The sequence below is a fragment of the Neopelma chrysocephalum genome, unplaced genomic scaffold (genome assembly GCF_003984885.1).
Source record: "Neopelma chrysocephalum unplaced genomic scaffold, ASM398488v2 Primary Assembly neopelma1_116, whole genome shotgun sequence".
Taxonomy (NCBI): domain Eukaryota; kingdom Metazoa; phylum Chordata; class Aves; order Passeriformes; family Pipridae; genus Neopelma; species Neopelma chrysocephalum.
In genome coordinates, this window is record NW_020897778.1 from 983,338 (window position 1) to 1,004,825 (window position 21,488).

The 21,488-nt window shown below is 45.0% G+C and overlaps 2 protein-coding genes across 9 annotated transcripts in view; one reads left to right on the forward strand and one right to left on the reverse strand.

Moving 5' to 3' along the window:
* Positions 1-21,488, reverse strand: part of DEPDC5 (DEP domain containing 5) — a 48,957-nt gene that overhangs the window by 21,317 nt on the left and 6,152 nt on the right. For 4 of the 8 annotated variants that reach the window (XM_027696806.1, XM_027696805.1, XM_027696802.1 and 1 more), the window contains exons 3-27: positions 20,034-20,151; positions 19,211-19,298; positions 18,487-18,533; positions 17,981-18,066; positions 17,182-17,265; positions 16,452-16,501; positions 15,875-15,944; positions 15,442-15,520; positions 14,462-14,523; positions 13,990-14,059; positions 13,507-13,579; positions 13,246-13,349; positions 12,854-12,928; positions 11,870-12,004; positions 11,354-11,415; positions 11,174-11,247; positions 10,553-10,622; positions 10,015-10,051; positions 9,171-9,291; positions 7,878-8,098; positions 6,160-6,363; positions 5,547-5,682; positions 3,821-3,918; positions 1,715-1,780; positions 226-409 (exon numbers count right to left, since the gene is read on the reverse strand). In XM_027696806.1, coding sequence (XP_027552607.1) covers positions 226-409; positions 1,715-1,780; positions 3,821-3,918; positions 5,547-5,682; positions 6,160-6,363; positions 7,878-8,098; positions 9,171-9,291; positions 10,015-10,051; positions 10,553-10,622; positions 11,174-11,247; positions 11,354-11,415; positions 11,870-12,004; positions 12,854-12,928; positions 13,246-13,349; positions 13,507-13,579; positions 13,990-14,059; positions 14,462-14,523; positions 15,442-15,520; positions 15,875-15,944; positions 16,452-16,501; positions 17,182-17,265; positions 17,981-18,066; positions 18,487-18,533; positions 19,211-19,298; positions 20,034-20,091 — 2,354 coding nt within the window. In that variant the 5' untranslated portion in view covers positions 20,092-20,151. Of the gene's footprint in view, positions 1-225; positions 410-1,714; positions 1,781-3,820; positions 3,919-5,094; positions 5,208-5,546; positions 5,683-6,159; positions 6,364-7,877; positions 8,099-9,170; positions 9,292-10,014; positions 10,052-10,552; positions 10,623-11,173; positions 11,248-11,353; positions 11,416-11,869; positions 12,005-12,853; positions 12,929-13,245; positions 13,350-13,506; positions 13,580-13,989; positions 14,060-14,461; positions 14,524-15,441; positions 15,521-15,874; positions 15,945-16,451; positions 16,502-17,181; positions 17,266-17,980; positions 18,067-18,486; positions 18,534-19,210; positions 19,299-20,033; positions 20,152-20,830; positions 20,941-21,488 lie in introns of those variants that run through there. The other 4 variants (XM_027696807.1, XM_027696804.1, XM_027696803.1 and 1 more) reach the window with 3 other exon arrangements.
* PRR14L (proline rich 14 like) overlaps positions 21,073-21,488 on the forward strand; it is a 25,838-nt gene continuing 25,422 nt past the window's right edge. Inside the window, exon 1 of the mRNA XM_027696791.1 lies at positions 21,073-21,116. The gene's annotated coding sequence lies outside the window, so the exon portion shown is untranslated. The remainder of the gene's footprint in view (positions 21,117-21,488) is intronic.

Genomic DNA, 21,488 nt, shown 5'->3' on the forward strand with positions numbered 1-21,488 from the left:
AAAATTTGTGCACTAATTCTAACACAAAATCTACAGGACACCATACTGTGGGATGGTAACATTTGAAAAGGTGCAACGTTATCATGGGAAAAAGACAAATCTAAGTATTCTGCTGCTCTGTTAGGAATTCATCCTTCACTTGCACGGGTTCCAGTGATCTTCTTCCATCACCTGCTCCTTAAGCACTTGGATTCAAGGCATTTACAGAGAAGGTGCTGGTCAAACCTGTCAATGTCAGCCTCTGGGAGCAGGTCATAGCAACCCTCCGTGTAATCGTTCTGCAGGCTCTGGCGGTCCGGGAAGTAATCCGTGGTGAGGGGGAGACAGGCCGGAGTAGTGAGGGATTTCCAGTCCACTCCAACTGTACAACAGAAGCCTGGCACTACGGGGGGAGCAGACAGCGTCAGAACTGCCTCGTTGTGTCATGGGGGGCACACAATGGGGGCGTGTGGGGGCACCCAGGAAAAAACGGGGTGCAGAGGAAGATGAAAGGAGTGCGTGAAGAGGAACGTTAGAGCGAATGAGGGACAAAAAACAGGGTTGGCGTGAGGTCAACAGGGACAAAAAGGGGGTGGAATGGGAAGGGAAAAGGAAAATAGGACGGGAAGAAGGGAGGGAGAGAAAGAGACAGAGTTTGTTAAACAATGCAGTGCACATGCTGCTCAATCCCATCATGCAAATGGCATTCACAGTTAATACATTTAATTGTCTCTTGATTGAAAGCTAGAGCTGACACAGCCACTGCTCTTCCAAATTACAGCAAGTCAGGTGCGGTTACTGATTATTAATAAACAGATCAACATTCTAAGTCTGAACAAGAAAATCAGACCAGTTTTGCATCCTAGACAACTGCAGAAGGAGCTGGAGAGGAGGAGAGAAAGAATGACAGACCAGCCACTTTCTGGAATAGTACAATAGCAGAAAAGGGAGCATTTCTACAGTTATAAAAACAGAAGACAGATCCAGAGGGGTGGGAAGACCAGAAAAATAGTAACTTGGAAAGCAATTCTTTCCCACACCCTTTCCTAGAGTTATGCTGCAGTTTTGAGATTACAGAGATCTAAAATGAGACATTTAACTAAATTATACCAAATCATCAGCTCACCACTGCACTGCATTCTGACCTGACTCACACAATCTGGTGTGAGGCCCCTGGTCAAATACTGATTCTTAACTTTTTGTCACAGAGATCCTACAGACAGAGATTTATTTTACTGTAGAAGTGTTAACACTAATGGCAGGAACACTGCACAAGAAACTAATACAGGACAGACTGCTGTAAAGAAAATGTTTCTCAGGCAGTCACACACTTGCTTCTGTGTGAGGTGAAAGCAGATATTTCTCAGTAAACAGTACCAAATGCAGAAAGTGACTGAACTACTTCTGCTTCAGTGAGCTGGTGCCAAACAAACTTTTCATACTGAGAGGCAGAGATGAGTTCAGCACCTTTTTGCATAATAGTCTGGTAAGGAAATAATTTCAGATGTAATGCAACAACCAGCTTCACAAGAGCTACAGAACTGCAATCCCAGTGAGACCCAGTACAGGGAGATCCTGCAAATTACTGCAGGGCAAAATAAACCACTGCCAAAAGCCAAGGAGGCTCCTCAGTTTCTTGCCTGCCACCTCCTGATGCCTCTATATATGAACATGCCCTTTCCCTCCCCATCTTCCCACCTATGAAAACTCTCTTCCAAACCTCCCTCTTGCTTACTTGGATCTGGAGAGTTAGAGACAGCATCTTCCAAGGAATCCTTGTTCTGAGTTTTGAGGTTCGCCCCTACAAGAAAGAAATATGTGTTTTATTTTGAGCAATTATGCACTTGCCTTGAATTTCAAATAAAAATAAATCAAAAGCATGCTGATGTTTTAAGATACAGCATTTCTCTGGGAAGAAGTCAGGGTTCTGTACAGCGGAGAAAATCACAAAGTCAATTAATGAGGAAAAAATATATCTTGGATCAAATTCGGACATCTCACTAGAAGTGCTCAGTAGCTAGAAAACAAGTAAAAACCACCTCCCCAAAATAGTAAAACACATCTTGAAAAGTAGATGTCAAAAAAAAGCAAATAACAACAAAAAAAGAAGTCACCTGAAAACATTTAGCTTCTTAATCTCAAAGGTCTGAGGAACAAAGTACTTTCAAATATAACCAGTATCCAAAGCCAGATTTTTTTTAATTGGTTTTCACATTTTATGAACAAGTTAAGAAGAATTTCAGAAAACACAGGGGAAGCAAGAAAAGAAAATATAACAGACTTTCACTATGGGAGAAGAGAACTCATATATAAGGTTCTAATTATCTAAGACTCTAAAGAGTCTAAGTAATTTATGAAAACCGTAATACAGATTTACTCCAATTCTACATTTTCAGGTATAAACTACCAGTACATATTTCACCTCTCTACCAGGGGGGCAGGGAGGAAACAAAACAATTGATTTTCAATCAGCAAATACAAACTACCCTTGCCAGGCTAAAAATTTTAGAAGTATTAATTAGGTCTTCAGTGCCCCTAAATAGGTTCAATATATTTATTACAGACTGTTTAAAAACACCATGTTCTGAAAAGGCAGCAACTTCCATTATGTTTCAGCCTGTAAGATACACCTTGGTCCATACTTTAGTAAGAAAGAATAGTAAGGAAGTTGTTATTTATTGGGATAGGAGATAAAATGATAGAAATGCACAGTTTTTGAAGAAAATTCAGCTTATACTAATATAAATAAAGACTAATAAGGGATCTAATCCCAGTGAAAACTCAAAAAAGTTTTGATTAGGAGTTAAGACACTATGATTCCTCCCATTCTCAAATGGTTTTGTTCTAAGTAGCCTGTTAACCTGGAAAACAGAGACTAAAACTGCAGCTCAGTGAAACTAAGCCAGCAGGATGCCATGGCCCCCCCTTGACCAGTTGTTCCTAGTCCTCATGTCACATCTGTCTGCTGTATTTGCATCCATGCTTGTGTGTTTACAGTGCAATAATCCACACAGCAAAGACAAACCCATTTGGAGCAGTTCCCTGAGCTGGTACAAACAGCTGCTGTGGCACATGAGAGAAAATGAGCAACTAAGGAGACAAGAAAAATTGCTGCCTTCAAACCATTTACCAAAATACAAATTCCAGGAAGCCCCCAAACATTTCAGAGGAGCAGTTTTTTTAAAACTAGCTTGTGTGGATTTACCCAGGAGATTGGTATCAGCACCAGAGCTGTTACCCTCTCACAGAAAGGGTGGTCATCTGCTTCCATGGTGATGCCAGGGAAACAGTGGAGGAGCTGTTTTAAGTGCCATTCACCTCTCCCCAATTCCTGATGCCACCTGCCATCCACTTCGGGAACTGCAACAAGATTATTCGCTATCCCCTCCCATCCGCGGGACAATAGAGACAAACGGCCAGGGAAACACATGGGGTCGTTTTTCACTCTGAAGCCCGTGATGCAGCAGAACATGCTGCAGCAGCAGAGGAGAACCATAAATCATACTTTTCGAAATTAAAAAAAAAAACCAAACACAAAAATACAACCCCCCTCAGGCTGTTTCACTTCACAGGTGACTCAAACCATAAGGGAGAAAGCCAAGTCCAATCAGCAAGGCCCCTACAGATGGCTGGGGGCAGTCAGTCAGGGCAGGTGCTCAGAAAGGCTTCCACAGGGACACAGATTAACTTCTGCCACATCCCTGATTTATATCCCATCTACAGACACAGGGACTGCTGTACAATGCAAGCACGTCCACTGCCAGGATATGCCCCTGTTACCCTGTCACTAACAGGGTTGGGCTTGTTCAGGGCTCTCCCAGCCCCAGGCTCTGCCCCTCACCTGCCCCGTTGCTCCCAGCCAGCCCGTTGGAGAACTCCTCTGTCCCACTGAAGCTCAGGAAAGAGCCGCTGTCCCCTGGATGCCGAGAGCTGACGTGTCTGGAGGAAAACAGAACAGCCTGGATTGTACAGACCTTCCTCACTTGTGCCATTCCCTGCTTTTAACAAACACAACCACTACCAGGCCCCCAGCCCTGCTGCCTCAGCTGAGCCCATGGTGGATCCCAGCTCTTCTCCAGTGTTTGCAGAGATGGCAGCACAGAGAGGCTGCAACGACATCCCCCATCTGTCCAGGCTGGTTGTTCCCTGCCTCCAGCAATAGCCAAAGCACTGCCTGTGCAGGACAGCAAAGAACCAGCTACTTGTGTCCTCCCAGGAGAGAAATAAAGCTTAGCTGGTTATTTACAGATCTGATTTTAAGGTCCATAAACCCCACATTCCAGACTGAGCCAACTGCTTTGGATGAGCACATCATCCACAGAGACGACAAAGATCCAGAGAAGGAATTGTCAGGAATATGACACAAGAGACTGGTGTAATGACAAGATGCTTTAGCACACTAGGATGTACATAGCAAGTCATAAAAAGGTTTTGTTTTTTTTTTAAAGTAAGAACTAAGGAACAAAATTGGTGAGAATGACAATTATGGAAATTTATGGAACATGGGGATTAGAGTATATTGTAAAGGACAACACAAAGTATAAGATAGGACAATGATTTCTCTATAAAATGAAAAAAAAAATCAAACATGAAAGAATAATTAGCAGTGCAATCTCCTGAAGGACTGCTTGAAGATAGCAGGAAAAATACCCTGAAAATCAAAAAGGCAGAGGATACTAGCAGTGCCTTCACTCACCCTGGACATCCTGAAACAATACATAAGGTGAATTTCTATAAGCACACAAGAGGAAAGAAATACACAGCAGGAAAAATAATAATGAAAGAAAACTGACAATTCTGAAGTTGCCTAAGCTACCAAAATGGTTTTGATAAGCAATATTTAACAATGAGTGAAAAACACTGAGAAAATGCTATCAATAAAAGAATAATCAAATAAAAAACAGGTAAAACAAAACTGGAGACTGAAGAACAACTTGAAAAATGGCCTCGGTGAAGGGAACAATGCAATGTCTCTCACCATAAAAACGCTTTCTCACTTCTCAGAGCCAACAAACAATATAAGCTCCCATCACTCACCAAAGCTTGTTTTTTAAAACAAGAGTAGTTTACAAGCATAGGTACTTCGTTTGCCATGTTTTGAAGGGTGATTCTTACCAGGATGGGGAGGACAGGACTGAATGGACAGCACTGAAATTGCTCAACAGCTACTGTGAGGCAAAGCTCTGTCCTGTGCTAAAAAATGTTCTATTCTGGGATGGAAGTCACAGCTATTGGGATAATAAGACAAGAATTAAAGGCAGAGGCTTTTATAGGGCAATTTTGAACAATTCCATGAATGATCACTATATTGCTTATGCTCTGCAAGTTCTCTGTGATAAACTACAACCCTCCCCAAATTAGAGGAAGTAAATCAACTCCAGCTTTGCCAAGAAAGCTTTAATTTTGTATCTCAAAATTAAAGTAGATCCTGCACATGTGGCACTGGCACAACACACTGTTAAACTTAGAGATCACAACCTATAACTGCCTTATTGTAACATATATAAAACTTCAAGGAAAGGGGATGTTCATGCAAAGTCTATCCAGATTCACCCTCAGGACCTCACCTGCCCGTGGCCTCATGGTAAGCCAGCTCCAGGAGCTCAGCAGAGGAATGGGTCAGGTCCTGCTGCCCACTGCCCTGCATTTCTGCCATGTTCTGCCGGGTTTGGTGATGGATCTGGATGGCTTCTCCTGACGGACCTACAGTTACAAGTGGATCATTAATCACCACATCTGCACTGACTCCTCAGTTGCCTGAACCCTCCTTTTGCCAACAGCACAGGCAATGATAACTAATGGACATTAGGAAAGCACGTTTACAAAATCTCCAAAGCATTGAACCTCTGGTATGTCTGAAGCCAGTGAAGTAAAATTTTCTTTTAAATATTTAAAGGGCCTGCTTTAGGCACTAAACAATTATGAGAACAATTCAGCATGTGAAAGTCAATCCAAATTGTAGTAACAATTCCCTTCAGGAGCTACTATAGGATTGTTCCCCAGTACCTGACACTGTTTGTTTGCCAACAGATGTAATATTTTCCAAAAGAGGACTGAGCAGGTCTACACACTCAGCTCAGCCTGTGGTACAGTGCAGAACCAGAGTTGTCAGTGGTTCACTCGTTGTGTCAAAGCTCAGGCAAGGAAGCAGGAGAGCAGTGTGATGTTCTGTTCCCTTACCCACGGGAAAGGTGTGCATCCAGCGGCGCCGGTTCGACGTGAGCTTCATGGGCATGCGGGAGGGGGCGAAGGGGTTGATGAGGGCCCTCTGGGGGGTGTATCCCCCCGGTCGGATGTGCAGCATGGATTCAGCACTGCCCACGTGGAACCTCCCAGGGGCACTGGAGTCCCGCTGCTGAGACTCCAGCATGTTCTCAAGGACGTCTAGAAAACACAGCACCGAGTCAGCGGGAGATCGTGCAGGAGCCAGCGAGGGAATGAACTGCCCAGGGATGGAAAGATCCCCCAGGGCAAGAGGAAATAAGGAGAGTTGAGGAGTAGGCAGGGAGAGATGCTGAAAGCAATTTCAGTCCAGTCTGAAAAGTACAACATAAACAAGAATCCAGACAAGAAAAAGCATTATTCCATCTGCCATTACAGCATTGCTGAGTACCGTGACACTAAATGAAGCCATGAAGAAACCACTTGCCAAGTCAATTATGAAGAATTTTTCAGAGCTTAGAGAATTTCTGAGAAATAAAATCACCAGAAACCTCAGGATGAATACCAAGGACATGGCAGAAGCTACAGTTGAGCAACACGTGCCTTTTCTGTAACATTCAGATTTGAGCACTGAAATCAGGGATTACTCCCAGAAGACATGGGATGTGACCTCCACAAGATAAGTTCGTTGTCACTATTGGACGTAGAATAGAAGTGCAGTTATTTAGAAATAGGAAAGAGAAATATACCGCATGATTAAGTAGCAATTACTCTGCCCAAGTGGAAATTCCAAAGAGGAGGAAGGGTCTCATTTACTAATCTATACTGCCATGTGAAAAACCTCGATTTCTCTGACTCTTCTCTCCCCACCATTCCTATTCCACACACATCCCCATCCAGCTGAACACATTCAGCTGGTCACCAGACTATCCTTCAAACTACAGGAGTAACAGAAATACCAAAAAAAGTTGTACTAAATGACAGTAGGTGGAAACACGAAAGGCAGCTGTAATGTCAAGTACATTGTCAAGAACAGTTCTACACCAGTAACTCCGATTCCTGTGACAGGATAAATATGGTATCAGTGTCATACAGCATGACATGAAAAAACAGAAAAAGCCTTCAGGGATAGAATTTGATAGAAGATGAAGCAATTGAAGGAGGAATACAATTTACCTAGAAATGAGTTGCATTTGTGGAAGACACTGCATATTGTCTGAGAAAAAAAATTAAATTGGAAGGGAAGAAAAAGGAGAGTGCCAGCACTGCTAACACACAGAGACAGCTCAGCAGTGCATTGTCAAAAGGAAGGATCTAGAAAGTGAGTCTTAATGACAACAAATCCCCATGGAGAGATGTTATAAGCAGGGTCCCCCAGGGCTCACTGCTAAGGTCACTTCTCATTTGACAGATTATAGGTGACCTGGATAATAAAAGTTCCTTGTGTATGTCCACATTTGCAGGCAGACACAGGAGAATAGTCAAGTACTAAAGAAGGCCACAGACAAGGGAAAAGAGTAAATCAGTGTCAGGACACTTCTATTTAGGACGAACCAATAAAAAAGCAATGGAATTGGACAAGGATAGCAAAGGGAGAACACACACCCAGGCACAGCTGGAGCTATGGAAAAGCTAAACAAGCACCATCTCCCCTGTGCTGGCCTGGCAGTGCCCAAACTTCCACCTTCCCTTCCCTCTCCCCACCAAAGGTACTTCCCCATGTACCCTGGACTGACCTCTGGTGCTGGTGTAGCCCAGGGAGCTGCTGACTTCACACTGGTGCAGGTGGGGCCGTGGGATCATGAGGATGTTGGAGATCTTGCCCAGGGAGCTGTCGTCAGAGGCCTGGCTCCGCACCTCCTCCGGGGGCAGCGTGCGGCTCTGCAGGGACGGGCTGCACGACACGTCGTAGGAACTCGAGCTCTTCCTGGTCCGACTTTCCCTCTCCCTCACAGACCTGGCCAGGGACAGGAAAGAGAGATTAATTCCTGGGTTAACAAGGGGCTTGAACAGGCCCAAGCCATGTCAAGGACTCCATACTCAGCAGGTGAACTCAAAGAGGACTACAAGGAAGGCATCATTGCCTATTTTGACCATGTGGTCACTTTATACTTCTGTGCCTCAGACAGCAGAGGAACAGAACACTGAAATGTTCCCAGCATGGCTGTGAGAAGAGCACACTCAACTCCCTGTGTAATTCCACAGACACCACACTGAACTGGTAGCACATATGTGCCCTAGAAGATACTAGACCTGAGCCTACAGTGTCAGGAATATGCAGCTACAGGGAAGCTACTTGGAATTATTAACTACATTAAATTGTACTGGCATCTTCCAGCATGGATTTCTACAGGCTGCTCATGTTAACAAGCGAGTCCACATGCACAGTTCCTTCAGATTTAGACAATACTACTGAAAGAAGGAAAGCAAAAAATATGCTTCAAAACAAGCTCATCAATCCCATATTCCTGAAAAAGCACTGAAATTTATAGTTTGTTCAAAGAATTTGGCCAGGACCTGAGAACAATCAGCCTTTCTCCTCAGACAACAGGCCATGGAATAGTGGAGAACCTGCACTCAGCTTCCCCGTTTCTGCTCTCATCCAGGGTGCCCAGGATCCAGGCATCATTTTCAGGGAAGATGTCCCACCACTCTCTGTTCAGTCACTAAGTTACTAAGCAGTGAATCAAAGTAATTGCTTTTCTACAACTCTGTACAAGTCTATTGTGCAAGTACCTTCTTAACCCCCTTGCAAAATCTCTTAGAAACTTAGTGAGGGAGACTGGCTTCATTCCACTTGAGACAAAATTAAAGATTTAAGGAAGTATATTTATGCCTTTTCTTAGATCCCACTGTCTTAGAAGCAAAATTAGACAATCAGCCATGAAGACCAGGTACAGACAAAGCTTTTCCTTCAACTGTAAGCACGTGGAGCTTTAATTCTCCTTGTATTTCTCAAAGCATTTTATACATCCAGAAGCCCACCACAACATGGCTGCTGCAGAACCAGTGCATCCCAAGCCTCCTACCTGAAAGTGGTGCAGCGCTGGGCTCTGGCCGGGCCTGGCAGCCGGAACACCTGGGCATCGTAGCCATCGTAATCCACCTGGATAGGCAGGGCATTCTCAGCATCCTTGGGAGCTCCTAATGCTGAAATTAAAATCACACAGCACTGGAACCTCTTTCAAGAACGTTCAAGATCTGTAAGTAAGAGTGTCCAGCTCTCACCTCTAAGAAAAGTAGCTATTCCAAAACAAATCCCACGCAAAAGTCTCATGAGCAGAACCAGCTGGAGCAGCTCAATTATCAAAGTTGGTGTTGGAATGAGGGTTGCTGGAGCCCTAATGTCTTTCCCCCATATACCCTAAACATTAAATTAATAATCAACAAATCAATCCTTGCATGAACAGATGCCTTGATTTCTCTGATGAGGGAACTGCACGTTTTAAAGCATCTTTGAAAGAATGGACAACTTCACTTACAGAAGGTCCACCTTCCTGAAATGAGGTGCTGGTAGAAGAGTGCTGGCTTCTCCCACTGTAACTCTGTGCTCACAGCACTGACAACACCCCAAACCAGTGAAGGCCCCTCTGTCCCACCCCCATGAACAGCATCACCACCACACCAGCCTGACACCATGTCCTCCTCTGTCCAGGTGCTACAGCCAGGACAGAAACACCCCCCTCCACGATAGTTATCTGCCAAGAAGCCAATGAACACGTGCACATTAACATCCCCAGGAACAAATATGTGGGTTTGATGGTTTTCTGGCACAACGGTCCCTTCCTTTTGCTGAAGTGTCATTGTCTTACTGCAGCTGTCTGTTAGGTTGGGAGTCAGTGGGGTAGATCCTTCCAGAACAGAATTACTCACAGGCATCTCGATTATTTTTTGCTTTCTCAGTCAGTGGCTGGAGGGTCCAACAAACGAAGTGTGAAATGACCAAAAAAAAACCACCAAAAAAGAAAGGAAAAAAACAGAGAGAAGGGAAACAGTCAGCACGTTCTAAGGAAATATCCCCCACTGTGATCAAGCAGACTTAAACTTTATCTTGTTGACTCAGCAAGACAGCCAGACCACTTCAGAAATATTAAATACTGATACTCAGTCACGTACCCGTGTGAAAAACACACCTCTCTTCCTCTCCATGGAGTTCTTTGTTACAGAATGAAACTATACTTTTTATGGTGGCTAAAACATTTCCCACCTAGTTTTATCCTAGAAAGAACTACAGACTAGTCCCTCATTCACAATCCCTACAACAAACATGACAGCTTTGCTTTCACAATCTTTTAGCACAGCAACTTAGTTCCAACTGTTGGAATAATTGCTAGAAAGATTCTGATGCTTGGCTGAGAAAAGGCATCTAACAAACTAGTAAGAAGAAAAGATAAATCAGAAAGATACCCACCTTCCTTCCTGCCAGCTTGATCCGTGGAGTGAAGCTGTTACACAGGAGCTGGCTTTTGGATGTGTAGAAACTGAAAGGGAAAACAGGGTGGCTTTAAGTTCTAAGAATTGAACACAGTTGGTTTGCTACACAGCAAACAGCCTGTGAGCCTGAACTAGCCATTGGATGGAGAAAAGGGGATACTCTTCTCTGCATAAAACACATGGAAACTACTGAGGGATGGTTAACTTGAGAGAAACTACTCTTTCTGCAGAGACCAGCCTTTGATACCCACACAGTCTCAAGCTAGACCACTTCTTAATATGCTCGATACCTGCACTTCCCAGTTCACTTCCCCCTTCTACAGAAAGGCATCCACTTTCACTGTGCCATTTACACAGCTCTCCCCAATGGATGTGACACCAGTAACTCACACCAGTTGTTTGAAAACTACAGAGACTGCCTCTCATTTCTGAGATGTTGCATTAATGCCCAGGGTTCTGCAAGAGTAATGTAATATAAGGCTTTGTTTCACAAGGAGAGCAGAGGAAATAAACAGTGAAAGAAGAACAAGAATTCAACAGATTATGAAGAGGAAAGCAAAGCAGGAGTGTTTAGCAAAGGCTGGTAGAACCCACCTACCTGTGATTTATCCAGTGTGGAATATTGTAGTCATCACCCATCCGGGAGTCCCCAGGGCCACAGCGGTTATGGAGCTGTAAGAGGAAATCAGAAGCAGAGTAACCAACTGTATCCAGCTGGTCACAAAAGGAATAACGTTTGTAGCAGGAATAGACAGTAGGGGAAAGGAGCACACCTTACCTTAAAGAGTGGTACAGCATGCAGGGGTTGCTCTCCCATGCACACCAAATCCACACCAATCCCTGGAAACAAAGAGCAGCAGAGTTCAGCTGTTGACTGAGCAGGACTGATATGCTAAGCCAAAACAGATCATCAACTTGAGCTGAAGACCTAATTTCTATTCACGTCACATTTTAAGATGTAATTAAACTGAAAATGGTAGTTAACAGCCCTGTGGTGTGTTTACCAACCAACAGTGCCTGTGGGGATAAAAGAAATGTTTCTTCTAAACTAATGCAAGTCATGCAAGATTATTCTTTAAGGGACAGGTCTGCATGGAGAGATGAAGTTCTCTACCAAAAGCAAAAGAAATTAAAGGCCTCTGAGTACCCTGAAAATCTGCTCATTTCAATATGAAGTGCAGACAAGTGTTCCAGCTGTAACCCCTCTTCCCAGAGCACACAAGTCGCAGCAGATACTTTTTCACAGCCAGAAGAGGCTCCATCTTTCCCCTCCTGAGCACCTCCAGTTCTTTACCATTGTCAATCATCCTCTGCTTGGTCAGGATCATGAGGAGCCGGTCGACCTCGAACACGCCCACGCCGGGGGTGATCACCACCGACATCTGCCCCGTGCGGTCGAAGTTGCGGTTGATGTAGTGCTTGTCAAACACTGAGGGACAGAATTTGGGAATATTGAACAAGGCATTGGATGTTTCTTTTCAGAGCAAGGCAGGTCACTCTCCATTAGCTGTGGTGCTTAAAAAGTTTCCCCAGAGCACATGCACGTATGAGAGGGGTCGGAGACAGCCTTGCAGACAGCCTTGCCCAACCAAGGAATGTTAATAAAGCTTCTGGAGAGGAGTGGGGGCAGGAGAGAAGATGGGAACCAGACACATAAAAAAAGGAATTTTTTTTTCTCATGTGCTTAATGCTTCCTTTAAACACTTAAAAAAAAAAAGAAACAACACCACCAAAACATCCAAAAAGGTAGACTGCAACATTAATCATTTCAAATAACACCCTGAGCTCCCTCCCACGGGAGTGACAAAACAAACATTAAAGTGACAGAATGACATCTATGTACAGAATCACAAAAAGCGTGCCTTTGGAGAGCCCCTCCAGCCCATCAAACCCAACTCTCCGCTAAAAAAAGGTGGATCAGCTTCAACCTAATCACATTTGATCTATCCTGATTTTGAAACATTTCCACAATTTAAGATTTCAGCTTCTATTCCCAGAGGTTCTCACACAGATGCACAGCTCAAACCTTCATCATCTCAAGGCCCTGTAAATGGTTCCTGAGACCTGAAATACTCAACACTGTTATTTGAGAGGCACTGGTTTTCCAGAGGTACATCAGACAATGTCTTCTGAGGATCAAAATGATAATTTAACACCTAATATTCCCCTCCTCTTCACTGTGTTAAGGAACAGGCAACACAAGTCCACACCCATTTATTGGCAGCTGCTTTAGTGGTTTTCTTCCCCTGCATATTTTTACCTGTTGCTCACAACTTACCATTGAATGAAAGATTTATGGCCTCCAGGTAGTTCCCTTGTGCCGAGGTGGAATTGTAACCTGGAGGAAAGCCATCTGGACAAGTGTTCAGAAGGAAAAAAACCAACAAAAAAAAATCATCATCTCTGCATAGACTATCTTTATAAAAATAATAAAAAAACCCCAAACACAGAAAAATGTATTTGTACTAAATCCTATTACTTCAAAAATTACAGGCAAAATTGGTGTTATTATGTTTTTACAGAAAGACCTGGGCAAAACAGCCCAGTCAGGAGAGCACTGACTAGTACAACACCAGGCTCCAAGTGAAACTGGAGAGTTCACAGACAAGTTAAAAGGAAAAAAAAAAAGGAGAGAAAAGGGTAAAAGTAGGGAAAGGAAGACTCTTGTACCTGCTTGCTCCAGTCGTACCAACACAGGATACTGGATGAAAAGCTTTTTAATGGTCACAAGCAATGAGGTCCATTCCTCTCGCCTCTCATTCTGAACTACAACTCTAGAGAGAGCACAACTTAATGAGGATCATGGAAGGAAGCCATGAGAGGAAGGGAGAAGGGATGAACAAACTATAAAGGAATGCACAAAAAGGTGCACTGGGTTGCACATAGACTGCGGGACAAGAGCTAAAAGAATTGTGAGGAAAACAAACATACTTGTAAAAATCTTCATAAAACCTTCCCTCGTGATCCTGTCGAATGGATGCACGATGGGTTTCAGGAAACTCATCTGAAATGGGAGGAAAGGCACATCTTATCCCATGCTCTTGTAGAGAAATGACTCATCTTTTCCAGAAAGGAGTTGTTTTTCCATTTAAAAACCCAACAAACCAACCATCAAACAAACAAAAAACCAAAACACTCGGAGAAATATCAGACCTCCTATACAACATCAAAATTGCTTTCAAACCAACGTGAGAGTCAGAATATGATGAAGAAAATTTGCCATATATTCTTCTATATAAGGCTTTCACTGCAGTACTTTCATAACAATGGCTGTGGGCCTACTCTGATAGAAAATACTTTGAATGTGGGCATTGAAAGAAAAAGGGAAAAATTAACTGGCAACCTGTGACCAATTTTCAAAAGAAAAGGATATAGGTTTAAAAATGGAAACATGAAAATACAGATTTTACATACCTACAGATTTTGCTTCATAAAATGTTCTAGAAAATAAAACCACTGTCACTTCGTGGCTGCAATTCTTCTCCTGTCCAGGAAGAATAAATGAAATAAAAGAGAACTTTAAAGGTCACATTCAGTAGAAAACACATAATAACACCCTCTTTTCCCTCACACCTGGAAACAAAGGTAACTAAAAGTACAGTATTATATTAACGTATCTGCACAGTCCTGCATCTGCCTCTCTGAAATAACAATGATCTGTCCTGCAGATCCTGTGCTTCTTGGTTATATCACATGTACCAGGAGCACTCTCCCCTGCTCTCTAAAAAAACTCCTCTCTGTAGTTGCCAAGATTTTTGCTTAAAACCTAAAGACAATTGACTCAATTTGTTTATACCTACAGCAATTTGATATACCTGTTCAGAGAGGTGCCCCTAACAGTTCCAGGGAAATAAAAAATTGAAACTGAACTCAATCAGCTATTTACCTTCCATTTTGTGAAGAGGTCAGCGAGGAAACCATTCACAGCCTTCTCAAAGTACAGGTCCCCTGCAAAATAAACATCTCCCAAGCATCAGATAACTGTAGTTACCTCAAGTAAGGGGCACATCTAACCCTGAGATTCTAGGACAATTATTTCTATCAGACTCAGAGCAGCTGTGTGCATAATGAAGGCTCATATCACTAAAATAAGATGATATAAATGTTAAAAAGCATGACTGTTTCAGAGGATGTAAACACGACTCTTACTGTCAAAAGGTTCTGGCCTTTAAATTAATTTTTCCAACACACTCCCAGCATGCTGGGAAAGCATCTGTACTGTTTTTAGGCAGAGGATGCACAACCGATCCCCTGCCCAGTTCTGAACAGTTGCCCAGCTCCATATGCCCAAACACATGGTCACAGGAAGTGGCAAGAGGCCTGCTAAAGAATTAAGCCAGAAAAAAAATGGGATGATGACACAGAGAAGTGACTCATTCTTAATGCCTGAAGTTTTAATATTTTCAGCTGAAGCTACCGAATTCTACCTGGGCTAAAGCAGGTTTTACTTCCTTGCTAAGCTAAAGTCAAGAGAAATCTAAAACATCAAGGTCCTCTTTGCACGAGACTTCCCCACATTTCTGGTTTCGGGATTCACAGACTGGCACCCACCCTCATCACCAAACGTGTTCAAATCCACAGAAAACCTCTCCAATGCTCACAGTGAGTTGCCCCTTGATTTCATCACCGAGACAATGGTGCCCAGGCTCTACAGCAGGGACAGGAAAGCGATGGCCCACCCTGGAGCCAGAGAAGTGGCACTGCAAGTAAGGATCTGAGGCACCTTGCAGCACTGCCCAGGCCAAGGGCAGAGTATTTCAGTTTTCCAACAGTGGCAGAAATAAATAGCAGTGGTAGTTTTCTAGCAGGCCCAGAAAGGAGAGCTGCTGGCACCCCCATTCCCAGGCAGGGCAGTTACCTACGTACCATAAATATCAAAATCCCACATTTCACAGCTCATCTGGATAAAAATATAAACCATGGCAGAAGTGGAGCGGAAAACCACCTGCAGAGGAATAAAGACCTTATTTAAAACAAGGTACATTCACTAATAGGGCCAAATAAAGAGGTTAATTACACAGCAACATCTATGACTGTGCCCCTTGCATGGCAGGGAATTTCCCCTCTAACAAGTTGGCATTTCAACAGCCCAAGGAATTCCTGGTGCTGCCAGCACAGCAGAGCTGAAGTTCACTAATCATTCACTCTCCTGAACTTATTGAACTTATTGCCACTCTTCACCTTACAACACAGCCAATTCCAACGATCCACACAAATCTGCAAGCAAGATAGCATTACAAGAAACCTGGCAAGGACAGGAAGGGAAAAACTGCTTTTTCCCTGCTTCCTGAAATCTTACCCGGGTGTCCTCACTGATGTACCCACAGGTGACTTTCTCACTCTTTACCCACAGCTCTCCTGCCTGAGCCCTGGAAGAACAGAAGTGCAGAGTATTTGCTGACCAGAGTAAATATAAAGATTAGAGAATCAATATTTAAGCAAACAAAAGATGGACCAAAATCAGCACTCAAGGATGACTTATTTGGTTAAAATCTGATCTTTAATCCAAAAGGTGTCAAACAGCCTCTGCATCTGCACATTTCCTTGTCCCTCAGTCACCTCAACAGCAACTAAACTAAACCTCATCTGAACTATTAATACATCTTGGGAGGGGAGAAATATTATAAGAGATAAAAAGAGAAATATTTGGCATTCAACAGAAGCCACAAGTGTAGCTGGCTGTCCTGCTCTTAGTTTCTTTCACCCCAAATCAGACAGAAGCCTTCCCCCACCTCCTGGTGCAGACAGAAGTCTGTAGATGAGTAAGAGAACAATAAAACATGAAGGATTTTTCAGAGCAGATTCTCCAGTTGGATACTCAAAACTCATAAACCTGAAGTCATAAGTAACATTAAGCCCTGAGAGGAGGCACTGACCTGATACCAGCAAATTCAACTTTTTGGGTGACATATGCACATGTGCTGACCTAGGAGGGAAGAGTTACAGGTGTCAGAAGAACAGGAGGCTCAGAGTGAGCAGAACAATGTACAGAAAACCCCATTCACACTCAAACATCTGATCTGCATATAACAAAGTAACAAAAACCACTGAGTGCAGTTACTACTGATATCCCAGCCTACAAAACCTCTGCAAAAGACAACAGAAAATCATTTTTAACACAGATGAACTTTTATTTGGATCATTTGACTAATTCACTCCACTTAGAAGAGCCAAAGACTGCACTTCAGAGATGCAGAAAGAAAATATTCTAACAGCTGCTTATTAAGTGGTACTGTCAGAGAGGGGACACTTCAGCTTATTTCTACTTAGAAAACATTTTGATTTGATTCCTTCAAAATGTAGCAAATCACTAAAATTCAGAACACAAGAAAAAAACCTCTCAACAGCATTTTCAACACCCAAGACAGTAATTAACAATACAGCAGTGGAGCAGGAAATGATGGGATGCATTTTTCTGTACCACATTTACACCCGTGTCTCCAGCTCTGACGTACCACTCACAGCACAAGTTCCTTGGGAGCTGCTGACACTGCTCGTGTCCTCAGTTTTCTGTATTTTGTAAAGCACTTATTTTCTTTCACAGCAGGCACAGAAAAAAGGACATTATCTCCTGCTCCCTGCACAGGAGGGCAGCAGGGGCCTTACCAAACTCTTCTTCAGTCGCCACATGTCCCCACGCCCAATATACTGATCCTTAAACGTCAACTCCACCAAGTCCAAGGTCACCTCCTGGGAAAGGGATGAAAAACAGGGCTTGGATTTTACTGGTTGTTTCTAAGCAGTGCCCATCAATATGTTCATTTAAAAACCAAATGGCACAGGAAGGGCCAATGTAAGATAAAAGGGATGCCCATCCAAATAAATGCCACAGTTGTGCGTACACCTCAACTACTGGGAGCTACAAAACACTGCCCAAGGCCTAAGTCTGTGCTACAAGTCTCAGTGCAAACTGGAAGCACAAGTAAAACAAATTACTGCCATTGTTGATGACATTAAGGAAACCTTATTTCCTGCAGACTTTTGTCTTGTGCTGAATGTAAGCTCTGACTGCAGCTCTTGTGATAGTCGGGACATTTACAGGAAATGCCTCTCTGTAAGAGGCTCTGTGGTGCCAAATAATGCAAATCCAGCCCATGACTGTTCTTTTGATTGGCCACTTTCTGTTTCTCTTTACTCTGCCTGGTTACCCCTAATTTCTAGAATTTAAAGATATTTGAAATGTCTACATTTCCATCAGGCTCTGTTGAAGCTGGTCCATAGAGTTCAAAAAGAGAGCAGGGATGGGAGGGAGAGAAGAGACACATAAGAAACCAGCAAATAATTCAACTGCCCAAGGCAATTAGGAAAGAAGACTAAATATCTTTCAATTAAAAAAAAAGCCTTTTTTCCCCAATACTGGTGTAGATGGAAAGTCCCAGGGCTCTGATTTGAGAAAGCCACACACCTTTGGGTCAACGACATTCACATGGACATCCTGGTATGGCCGCAGTCGGAACACCTGGGCAACTGTCTGATCCACACTTATCGTTTCTGCCACAAAAATGAGACAAGACAGCAGAGAAGTGAACATCTCAGCAAAAGACAACAGCTTATTTCAGCTATAGCCCAGTCTAAGAGTCATTAAAATTAAAGCACGTGAGATAAACACAAAGTTTAGGCTGAATTAATTCCTGCAAGAAGATATAAAGCCAGTCAGAAAAGGCAGAAACAAAAATTTCAGGCTAAAAAGCCAAGTTGGTTTAAACCACACCTCACATCACTCAACTAAAAGCAGATTTAAAATTGGTTGATCATTTTCTGTTAAAATTATAATCCTTCCCTTCCTAAATAGACAGAGCATTGATTTACCTACAAAGTTAAAATACAAGCATTAGCCAAGCACAGGTACAGTTCAGTCACATAATCCTTGTCTATGATTTTACTGTGCATAAGATGACTCTGGAGTTTTACCTTTCTGCAAATCCTCCTTCAGTGACTTCACTTGCAGGAGCAGGGGACTAACAGGCAAAAGAGAAAACAGCAGACAAGTTGAGAGACCAACAATCTCTCTGGTAAATTACTCTCAAAATTATTTAGAAACATGGAGCACAGATAAGCTAAAGAGAAACAATAATATTTTCTAGGAAGCTTCATCCATCCTCCTGCCCACCACCTGTCACCCCCTCTTGTTCTTTACACTCATTATAAGGTACTCTTGAGGTAGAGATGATATTATAAATGGGAAAATAAGGTACACAAGAACTTCTCAGAGCCTCACACCAGTGTTCTGCTGCTTTTCAGACAGGGGCTGCAGGATGAACAGCTTCATAGAAGAAGGTTTATGTTTTTACGGCCGACAACATAATTTTAATTTTTCCTAAGATATACTATAGGGTGGAGAATCCTTAGGTAACAGCAGCTCTATGAACAGGATACAGACACTGTAGATTCTGTATTCAGGTGCTACTTGGCTCATGAAAGGTGAGCAAACTAACACCAAACGCAAAGAAGTCCACAAACTTTAGACAAGAGCTCCTGCTAAAGTCAACCCTTTTACTTTCCTTCAGGCAGAAAAAACTCGTGGCAGCAAAGTTGTATCAGCTGTAAGAGCCCCTCACTCCAGGAGCCACTGCAGGTGAACACACCCTTTCAATGCTCCCACCACACCTGACTGACATCAGCAAAGAGAACTCACCTGTACTCATCATTGGGATGGGCAATCTCCACAACATCTCCCAGCTTGATCTGAAGGAATACTTTAGGATTCACCACCAGTTCATCATCTACAAGACACAAACAAATGAGAGCAGTGGGCAGATACACATGAAATACAGACAGCTGCATGTTTGCACACAACAGTTTACTCCACACAAACAGCCCAGCCCAGGCCCCATGTGCCAGCAAGGCTTTACCTTCACCCCACGACAGGGCCCCTCCCCAGCCACGCCGGCCCCTCTCACAGGCACAAACAGCTCAAATAACAGAACTTTCACAGAGGGTGTGTTCAGCAAAAGAATGTGCCTTAACTGGGCAGCCAGGATCCTCCTCTCTGTTTTTCATATACCAAACACCAGCAGGAAAGCAGACAGCCAGGAAAACTCAACAGGATTTATCAGCATGTGTAAGTCTGGAAGCAGGGGGCAGTCAAACCAAGGACACTGTTATCAGTGCACAGGAACACAACCCCCTGCAGTCAGAAGTCATTGACATGTCTGTCACTCATGAAGGTGACTGAAACACAAGGTTAAAAAAAAAAGTGATGCAACAAAAGGGGAAGAGGTAGAATAAAGTAATTTTATTTTATAGGTGCAATCTTGTTCTCTTCCAACAAATGTTATTGTGTTGTCAAAATGTTATCCTATCAGAAAGACCTATCAGAGTTTCCAAACTCTGGCTGGCAACACTGCTTGTTACACCTAAGTTCCACCTTCACTGTTTTGTCAAAAAGGTAATTTATTAATCAATTGCTTTCAATTAGGTGAGTGCTGGTCTCATGTTGCAAACCAGGAGATACTGACCACTGCCTCCAAAGCCCTTCTTGTGTATGACGAGCTTGTACACCTTGTTGGTTCTCATCTTGGACTCCAGCTCTTCTCAGCTGCTTCGAGCAAAGACAGCTGAAGGCATCTCGCATATCTGACAAGAAATAATAGCAAACACAGACCTCTTGTCAATACAAACCCGTTCTATGTGTTCTGTGCCCGTTGTTCCCGCTGATCTGCCCGCGGCACAGCAGAGCTGGGCCAGCAGAGGGGAGTGCTGGGCAGGGACAGCAAACACTGAAGTCCAAAGCACTGCTTTGTATTACTTCGTCGCGGTGGGAAAATAATCCGTGCATTCAAAACTCGTTAAAATAAACTTTCAAACTTGGAACTGATGGCAAGAAACGTCGCTCGGGGCAGGGAAAGGTGCTGGAGAGCGAGCAAACCCGAGCAGCTCCAGCGCTCGGGTACCTACGGTCACTGACCGGTTGCGGAACCGCTGCGGCCCTTTGGCTGCTCGTTTATAAGTGACCGAGAGCAGCCCAGCGAGTTCGTGCCGGAGCAGCGGCGGGGGCCGGTCCAGCCGCAGCGGGGCCCGCCGGGGCCCCAACTCTCGGGGGGGGCGGTAGCGCAGGGCGAGCAGCGCAACGGCCGCGCAGAGCCCTGGGGAAAGGGTCAAGGGGGAGCTCGGACACCTCAGCGCTCGGTGCCGCTCCGCGGCCGCCGCGGGCCGGGACAGCGCGGGACAGCGCGGCGGCGTCACCGTGCGCGACACAGCCCTGCCCCCGCGCAGCCCTACCCGCCCCGCGGTGCTTCCCAGGCGCGTTCCTGACCTGGGGGCCCGTGTCCCCGCCGGGGCAGCGGCACCGTCCGAGCGCCACTTCCGCGTCCGGGGCCGCGCGTCACGTGACATCGCCTGAGGACGCGGAAAGGCGCGTGACGAGCGGGACACGCCCCCCGAGCTGGGTGGGCGGGGCCGAGGGGCGGGGCGGCCGTTCCTGGGGGCGGGGCCGCAGTAACCCCCTGCGGGCGTGCACGCGCGGCGGCCCCGGATGCGGAAGTGACGCGTGGGGCGGGCCGGGCGGGCCGGAGCGGGGCCGCGGCGCCGCCGCCGCTCAGGTAACGGCGGGGCGGGGGCGGGGCCGTCCTGGAGCTCTCCCGCGGCTCCGCGGCGGGGCCGCCTCCTCCGCCCAGCGCCGGCCGGGAGCGGGCGGCGGGGGCCGAGCAGCTGCCGGGGGCCCGGCCCTGCCCGGGCGCGGCGGGGGTGGTGCGGGGCCGAGTCCGCCCCTGCCGGCACCGGGGCAGACACCGGAGGGTGTGTAATTACCGGCAGCGGCGGTTCCTCCGGTGCGCTGCCGCGAACCCCCAGAGGCGGCCGGAGCGGGGCTAGGAACAAAGGGCCGCCCCGGCCCTGCCCGCGGCTCGATCTGGGAGCTCCCTGGACAGGGGATCAGGACCCGGGAAGGGGATCGGCACTCGGAAGGGGATCAG